The sequence below is a fragment of the Polyodon spathula genome, chromosome 1 (assembly GCF_017654505.1).
Source record: "Polyodon spathula isolate WHYD16114869_AA chromosome 1, ASM1765450v1, whole genome shotgun sequence".
NCBI lineage: Eukaryota > Metazoa > Chordata > Actinopteri > Acipenseriformes > Polyodontidae > Polyodon > Polyodon spathula.
The window spans coordinates 73,123,658-73,133,249 of record NC_054534.1 but is presented as its reverse complement, the minus strand read 5'-3'; the positions used below and the strand labels follow the sequence as shown (position 1 = coordinate 73,133,249).

Genomic DNA, 9,592 nt, shown 5'->3' with positions numbered 1-9,592 from the left:
ATTTTTTGGTATGCTATGGTATCCATTTTACCATGTATTGGAACAAAATTTCCTGTACCATTTGAGGAAAAACAGCCCCATAGAAGGATATAACCACCTCCGTGCTTGACAGTAGGTATGGTGTTCTTTTCTCACCAGGCTTTCTCCAAATGTAACGACTATCAGCATCACCAAATAGCTCGGTTTCATCACTCCTCAAAACCTTTTACCAGAACTCACCCATCATTCAAATGCTGTTTTGCAAACTTTAAGCAACTGTTCTTCTGATGTTTTCCTAACAGTGGCTTTTTCCTTGGCTTGCGACCATTGAGACCTTCACCATTCAATACTTGACCTGTGGTTGAAATGGAAACCCCAGTCCGACTTGCAGCCAATTCACTATGAATATCTTTGGCAGTCAATCTCGGATTGTTATTAACCTTCTTGTTCTTGGTGAAGGAGCCTTCTTTCTTCCAGCCAGAGGGAGTAATACTGTCTCACTGATTCATTAAAATATAATTCCAGGAAGTATTATGAAATATTTCAGAATCCCCTTCCTTCAAGAAGATGGCATAATCGTCATCGCTTAGAACGGGCGGGTTTTGTGTTAAGATGATTCACCCGCAGTAAGCGATGGACGGTATAAACTCCCACACAATAACCTGACATTCAAAATGTCCCCCAAATATTGGTACAGTAATCAAAACAAACAGGCGTGCATGCGATTAAAAATATTGTATTAATACACTCATTACACTAATATAAAAGATGTATTAAAATATATGAATGTAATGTCACTATGTTTTAGATGTAGAACATGAAAGTGGCATTAGAGAAAATAAAAATGCAAAAAAAACTAAGAAATGTGGACAGGACAAGCCACATGAAATACTGCTTAGTGAAGTAGTGACTGGAGGAACCAGGCACTTGTATCTGTATTCAGTGCAGTGAAGATTGTTTTTTACACTGACACATCTCAAAGTATTATCATCTGTTTTAATTGATGGTGGTTTGCAATGTGATAATTAAATGACTTTTGTTACTGGAAAATGTAGTTCTTGTTGTTTTAAACAATGAATGAAAAAACTACATCTCCCAGAATACCACAGCTATTCCAGAATACTTTGACTGATTAGTTAAACTAATACACCTGTTTGTAATTGTAACAAGCCAGGCAGGTATAAAATGATAGGTTTCAAAGACAGTAACTGTCTGTGGGACAGTAAGAAACTATATATTTACCTGAATGTGGGGTATGTTAAAACAAAGTCTTATTACATCTATGATTTGTGTATATTTAAAGTAAACCATATTAGCATGTGACTAAAGTTAGGGATCCTGTGATATGACCATACACACCAGAAGCAACACAGATTCCATGCGGCAGGTTTGAAAACTGCCAGATCTATACAACTATTATAAATTGCTATTGACAAAACCATGATCAAGAACATATTCGTCAACATGATGTGAAAATTATGAGTGTCTTCTCTTACGTATATGGCAATAAATCATACATAACGGGCTTATCCAGTTAGTTTTTCAACGGCAAGTATTATTGTTTCCTCCATCATTCTGGATGCTGCTTCGCCCTGCTGGACCACGTGTATTGAAGCTGTTCTCTGATTGCTCAATGCCCTAGTTTATTTATTTATTTATTTATTCCATTTATTCTGGGTGTCACTCCTGTGTCGCTTGTTGTGTGAAAGATACTTATCAAAAGTATAGGTTCTATTAATTTTGTCTTACTGCTTGCAACATCACGTCTTGTGGGTAGCAGCTGTTACGATTAATTTTTGTTTTGTTTTGTTTGTGAACCCGTGTGCCTACTGGAAAAATGCGTCCTTTGTTGTCGAGCCTGCTTTATTCACCAAAGACGTGTTAGGAACCCATAAGTGTTATTGTAAACAAAGAAGCTTTGTGTCAAAATTGTAATTATGAAAAAAAAAAAAACATGTTTACATTGTTAATATATAATTGTATTGCCTTACTTTGCTGAGGTGATAACATTATTGCTGTTGGATTGGGACTCACTTAAATGCACCGCTTTACCTGCCTTAGCCCCCAGGGCTGCAGTACAGATGAGTCATTGAAGCCCTGCCAGCCAGTTCATCCTGTAGCTTAGTAATTACACCCCCAGACATGCTCAGTGCCTCAAAGAATACACCTTACACTGGAGGTGGGTGTGGATTTTCAGATCACTGCTGCTGCTGTAGAGAGCTATAGGAATCTTCTGATTGAATGTTTTGTAAACAAAAAGTGAAATGACCTTGATAAAGGTCATGACATCTTTAGTATTTATATAACCCTGCAATGGTAGTTCTATTAAGATTTACGTTTTTGCTGGTGAAAAGTTTTCATAACATTGAAAATATGAAGTTGGCATCTCAAAAGGTTTATTAGATAGTTCAAGAAGCAGTGGCAGGTTTTATATAAGCTCCCCTTGGCTTAAGGAAGCTTAAGTGGCTTAAAAACCGTGTATAACCCTCAGAACAAAATCATGCAAGCTCCTCTTGCACATGGATAACTAATCTACATAGGCGGTTAACAGCTGGATAATGTGAAATCTGTAGAGTTAAATTTGCACAGAATACGTGCATTATTATATTTCTAATTTACCTACAAAATGTATTAATTCCAACAGATTTCATAATTGTTTCCCCCTATTAAAAATCAATCTGAATGTATTACATCATTGCTTAGTGTCTAATGCACCTATTGCATGTCTACGAAATATCCCACTGCAGTGGAGTTCTCAAAGCTATACAATTTATATACCGCAGAAATGCAGATGTTCAACAGATTATGATTTTTTTGTGTTTCACGTAATCATTCAATAGAAACATAGCCCTTCACTACAAATGGATAACGGTGCTGCTGGTGGCACTTGGAAGTATTATATATGCTGCCAAAGTTTTATGTAAAACCTCTGTAAGAATGATCAACTTTCAAACAAACAAAAAAAAGCTCCTGGCCTTTAAAAATGTTTTATTCAGGTCTGTCTGACTAGCTAATATTCAGTTATTGTTTGCCACAACAGCTTTCCATAGTCAGAAAATATAATTTAGAAATACATAAAAGGTTTACAGTTAAAAATTAAACTTGTCCCCCTTTATTACTGTAAAATCTAACAGAGAGCCGAGCATTGATTTATTTTATTAATTGAATCCAAATCTGATAACCCATATTTAAAGAATGTCTGAGGGAATTTTTTTTAAACTTTCCTGATCCACTAAGCCAACAAACTGTGAATGCATGTAGTGTGATTGTAGTACTGCAGTGATGTGATCAACAACAACAAAAAAGAGTTTATTGTAAACAGTTTGAAGAACAAAAATATGAAATATTCATATTTTTGTTAATATACTTTTACTTATTAACCACAATCTTTTGTTCTAGCGTCTCCCTGTTGGATCCTGCAAACTCATCGATCTGTAAACAAAAAAAAAAATGAATAAAAAAAAAAAGAATAATAACATCCAATAAGTGACAACGACAAGTAAAACGTTATATCTGTACAAAAACAGTCAAGCTACAAAAAATAAATAAATATGTGGTATCTACAAATAGGGTAGAGCAATAAAGAACAGGGACCAAACTTGCAAGGAGAAAATTCTGTGACTCTCAATGTAGTAGGGGATTTTAAATGATTGGTAATTCAGGTTAAACAAGCTTTCCTTTATTATTATTTTTTTATTTTAATTTCGACCACATATGAATACATTTTCCAGTCAGGCTGAATGAAGGTTCACTCTGGTTATTGTGTCAATCTGTGATACAAAAGGGTACATTTAAGCTACTACTTGCAGTGCATGCTGGTTGTTATGGACATTCTTAGGGCATTGCCTCTTCCCAATTCATTTGTAAAAGAAACCGTATCAAATTAAAGCCCTTTAGTATGTCAGGTACTGTTACAACATATGCTGCAGTAGACATTTAAAAATATAAAAGTGAAAGAATAAAAGGTACCCTTTTGCCCTTTTTGTAGTACTGGAATGTTGGCATGCACTTGATTTGACACTCTTCAGCCACATCCTTGGGGGAAGAAAACACATAAATAAATAGAAAATGTCGATATTAAATGGAAACCCCCTTATACAGCAGGCCTATGAAGAACTCTACATTTAATGAAACACATGAAAGGCTGCATTAGGAAATCTAGACATTCTCACAAAAGCCCTCCTACAATTATCAGTGTAACAGAAAAGTGAAAAGCAATTACAGAATCACATTTTAGTCTCACACCATAATGATTTTAGACAACCTGATAAATGTGAGCTAACAGGGCACAACTTGTATGTCTCTAGAAACAAGCTCATTACAACAGCAGAGAGTAAGAGTGATGCGTTTCAATACATTGTGTAGAGGTGGCGCAGACTAAATCTGAGAGGGACAGGATAACAATAACTGAAGATAGGCCAGACCAGACAAAATGAAAATTGAGCACTTTTTTATATAGCATCTACAAATCTAATAGGAAGTTTGATTAGGGATGTCATATGTCTGTTTTGAAATTGGCTGTATATTTTAGTTCACTGATGCTGATTTGGTATTTTGAGTTTAATCTAGCAATTAAAAAAACTGGGATAAAGCACCTGCTGACAGAAATGTGTGCCCTGATTAACTAAATGCAGTGGTCTGATTGGCTGACATAAAACAAGTTAGATGAAAAAGCTATGTACAGCTAATTTCTGTTTACATAAAGGAAACCTGCCATTAAAGTTTGTTTTTGGCCCAGACACCAATAGCAAAAACATCGCTTTTACAATAGGCAATACTGTAGGCATTCTACACACATTTTTTTGCTAACTGGAAGTATTTTGGTTGAGTTATAATCTGCAGTCCAAACAGAAGTTCAATTTCTGTTTCTAAGTTAAATTAAAACCCTTTCGCGATCTAGCGACAGTACTGTTGGATCTCGCGATTTTTCACTTTTCAAAAGGTATAAGTTAGTCATGGCAGAAAACTCAAAGAAGCGCAAACACTGTCAATGCAAATTCAACCCAGACTGGAGCAGCTGCTTTCTAGCTCCTTCATATTGCTAAACATGCAACACTCCAGTAGCTGTCATCACAGCAGCTGTCTGTGCAGCAGTAATAGGTATGATAATAGATCATGTTGTTTGTAATGTTGAATGGTGATCTGGTTTGTCTGATTTTGTTATGCATTTTGAGAAGCACTAATATAGGTTTGCAAGAAGTTTGAGGTATTAGAGACTCAATATAAGCTGTTGTTAACAAGGTTGTCTCTTAGCATGGAAATATTGGTTTATATTTTGAAAAATGAATGCCAAATCTCTTGATTTCTAAGAGATTGTCTCATGATTTCTGCAGCGGTGTGGTTGGCAATACTGTCAGTAGGTCTTGCATATTGATACAGAAGGTGTAGTTTGACACCATTGTGCCTTATGCTCAAAGGCACAAACAGCACTGTGAATGTTGTGTATATTTTTCTTTGCAGAATAAACAGTTTTAATCTCTCCCATCATGTATGTATAACATGTACAGTGCATGGTAAAAAAATGGATGTAAGTGCTGATGCGCTCTGAACATTAATAAAAACTGTAGCTTACCTGAGCCTCATCCACATCAACTTTTAGAAACACGACATCTTTATATTTTTCAGCAAGTGCCTAAATGAGATAAAAACAGACTGAATGAGCTAGATATTATTACATATTATTAATCAAAAAGCTAATGCCTTAATGTACTACAGATGCTGTGGTCCAACAAAACTAGCTGAGCTAAATATGAGAAGTGTCCCTGAACAAATAATAAATACTTCTGCAATTTAAAAATATGGTCAATGTTTTTTCTACATGACGACCAATACGTTTTGAAAGTGTAATCATTTCTAATTAGTATACTGTTCATGCAGCTGAGACTTACCTTCATGTTCCAAAACAGTTGCTAGGAAACACACACTGAGCGGCTGCCTGGCTACAGCATGCCAATTAAGAAAGAACGTATTCATCTGCTTGTTGAAATCTTTTGAGCTGCAACCGAAGGTAAAATCGACTAGTGCTTTTAATGTTGGCTAATTTAATTGGTGTACAGCTTTTAAGCATAATACAGCACCACATGTTATTTACATTGCTTCATTTCAGTTACATGGTGTAAAATGTTGGTATTAAAGATAATTAGAATATCCATTAAGACCAATGCATGTAAAAGATGCAATATGCATATTGACTATTTTTCAAAAACAATACACTTTGTACTATATAAAAACAAAGAAAACGATCTCGGCTCATTGCCAGGCAATTTTCCTTGATTTGAGTTTATGTGTTTTCTCTATGTGTTTCATGTTGAATTTAGTAGCTAAAATTTTATTTCCACTTGATAATTTATACACATCAGGCGTAAATCCAACAACTAAACTTTATCAGAAAGTCTAGGTTTGTATCACCTCTGTTAAGTAAATTAAGTAAAGCAAACTGCCTTCAAGTCTCTTCTCTCTGACATAGTCACAGACATGCCACAAGAAAACAAGTTTTATCTAACAGGCAAAACTCTAGCTCTAAAATCAAAGTTAAAACCAAAGTTTCTGCTAGTTTAGAAACACTGTTTTCTTGAAGTTTAACGGGTCCATAAACGGAAGGGATGAAAAAGAATGAATTAGAGATTAGTGGTGTTTTATTTTTTTACTTTCCCATGTAGATTAATTATAACCATGTCATTTTTCCCTGTACCCATTGAATCAGACAAGGGAATGAGGATTGACATGACAGGACTTCTTTCTATAAACTGTAAGACCTGAGCCATATAGTAAAAACTCACATCAAAAAATGGGGCAATTGATTTGCATGGCCCACACCACGTAGCTGTGAAATCCACAACGACCAGTTTAGAACCAGCATTCTTCAGAGCTTTGTCAAACTGACCCTGTTAAAGAACAGAGTGAGAGAAAGAGTTACGACATTCAAATTTATCTGAAGACATGCAAATAATACCGGCCATCTTATCTTTTGGAAAAAGGCTGAAAGGATATTGGCTTCATGACATCTACGGTGGCCAAATTCAACTTTGTTGGACAGACTGCGTAGCTTATGAAGATGAAACATTCTAGATAACGGTGACAGTGTTAACAACTGTTATACAAAAACGTTAAAGAAAAAAAAGACATTTTTCATCACAGTACATCAGTACATCACAATATGTCACTTAAGAAAAGGAACATTTTGTCCTAAAATCTTCCCTAGAGTATTATGTCAAATTGCTGGACTGCCTTTGCTCTTCTGATAAGGGTTAAAATGCACAGGTGCTGTCACTGGGCATTGAAAGGTTAACTTGACGACGCTCGTCTATGCAGCCCTACTGCGTTCAACTCTAAGACAGAAGGCTTACTACTCTCAAAACTGCAGACTGCTCTATTAACTGGAATGTCCCCAGCTACGGCTGTAAATTCAGAACTGAATCCATCAATAAAATGAAAAGTAGATTATCATGATATACTGTATGTGAAATATAAAATATAAAAATATAAAATGTAGGTTTGACAGAGCCCTTCATAATTCGTATACCACCAGATTATTGTGCTACAGAATGTATTTAGCAAGTTTCATCAGAATTTGGTTGATGAGAAAAATGAAGAAAAAAAAAAATGTTAGGTACAAACAGGCAGTTGGATAAACAGACTCTATACCCCCAATTAAATTACTGTACACTTGAACTAAAGAAGGTTCTTAGTAAGTTTAATCAAAATTGGACAATCTCATCTAAAGATTATGGGCAGGGCACCACACTTTACTTCACATGCTCATGCTGGAAAAATATTAGCTTCAGTGTTGACGCTTCGAAAATGTTATCAGTATAACCCCTGTAGTTACAGAAGGGTGTTTAGTACACAGTAAGCTTTAGTTCAAGCAGGGAGAGAGCTTGTGTGGCTGCAGTTTAAACTGCCACAGGCAATGTAAACAAACTGGAAGAAAACCATGTCTGGTTTCAGGACAATATACTGTCCTATGGAAGACCGTAGTAAACAACAGTCACCCAAAAGTCATGTTTTAGTAGGAAATTGAACATGATTGTGGTAGACCAAAATAAAATTGTTGTTTTTGTTGGCCTAAATTACATTTGTGTCTGTGTAGAAGTGTCTATGGAACAGGACTGATAAGAAGGATGTATTCAAATCTCTTCATGGAGAACCAATGTTACAACCAGTAACAGTGAATGGACTGCCTCAACCTCAAACTGCCCATGAAACACAAACACTACATGCATTTTACACTTGATTAACTCATAGGGCATCCAACTACTTATATTTTACACTGTATCTGTGAGGACGAGGCCTTGTTTTGGAAGCACTGCTTCTTGTCCAGAGTATGGTCTTGCCCCTATAACGGTATGCAGAGATATAGAAATTTGACAGTACATGAAGCATCAAGATTTAGCAAATACATGCATTAATGATTAACAAAATTAAATACAGCAATAATAAAATCCTGATATTCCTTACTTGAAAGAGGTCGACAGTCATAGCCTGTTAGCTGTCACAAAGTACATAATTGCTCACTCAACTATCAAAATATATAACTAATGACATGTAGCAAAAAGGTCAATGCAAGCTTAAAAATGATACAAGTTTCACCAGTCTTACTGTATTCGTTTTTATAACCGTCGTTGTTCAGAATTAATTTGTCTTCTTGTCGTGTGTTTTTATTGTGTTCTGTTCTTTGTCACTGTCTGCTCATTATGAGTAAAGGATGTAGGCATAAAAACAATGGAATAATATGAAATATCAATAATCCACTGCATTGCTTATGTCTACAGATCCTGTTCATGTTTTGACTAGAAGACTGATGTAATTAACAATTACTCTAATTTAGCATATGGCTGCAATGCCCTATCTTAGTTTTTATAAAACCAAAGTGAAGTGCTGTACACTAATGTTTTCTTACCTTATCCTCGATTTCAAGGACCATTTTTTCCCCCTGGATTATTGTATAAGGTAATACAAATGCACTTAAACTGGAAAAAAGAAATGTGTCTCGATTTTTCTTCCTTTATTTTAACCGCTACTGGGCTAAGTGTGACTGGATTGTTTTCTTTATTAAAACTGAGGCTCTTTATAGTAGTAGGAGGAGCACCTGCTGTCCTTCACCCTGTTGAGTGTAATCTCATGGGATGGATGCAGGGATCCAGGCAGAACATGAGGGGTTTAATGTGTGTGTGTGTGTGTGTGTGTGTGTGTGTGTGTGTGTGTGTGTGTGTGTGTGTGTGTAAGCAGCATGCAGGCCTAAAATTACAACAACAACAACAATAGACAAAAAAGACCACACGTCCTGTCCCCCCATTTCTAATTTACAACTGCAGCAGCTCGTTTGTTGATTTGATTGCTTTCACAGTTTCCATGCAACCCTCACCAAGACATGCTTGTGCTTTATCTTCTTTTGTACTCCTACGTTTTTATTTCCGGTATATATCATTATTTTGCATGGTGATAGTTCAAAAAACCAAAAAATGCAGTAGCAGCAGTCTCTCCCAATCTCAAAATTTGTGTTTGTTGAAATTCAAAATTAATGATAACAGGTGTGTTACAAAAAGCAAATGAGAAAGGTATGCTTTACTGGTAATTATGTTCAAGTGTTTATGATGTATCTCGCGAACTTGTC

At 35.7% G+C, this 9,592-nt stretch overlaps 1 protein-coding gene across 1 annotated transcript; it reads right to left on the bottom strand.

Moving 5' to 3' along the window:
* Positions 1-2,956: 2,956 nt before the first annotated feature.
* On the bottom strand, positions 2,957-9,035 carry txn (thioredoxin). Its single transcript, XM_041226639.1, has 5 exons — positions 8,879-9,035; positions 6,759-6,863; positions 5,552-5,611; positions 3,949-4,014; positions 2,957-3,411 (listed from the first exon to the last, which is right to left on the bottom strand). The coding sequence occupies exons 1-5, from the start codon at positions 8,900-8,902 to the stop codon at positions 3,349-3,351; spliced, it is 318 nt and encodes a 105-aa protein (XP_041082573.1). The 5' UTR covers positions 8,903-9,035; the 3' UTR covers positions 2,957-3,348.
* Between the last annotated feature and the right edge of the window lie 557 nt (positions 9,036-9,592).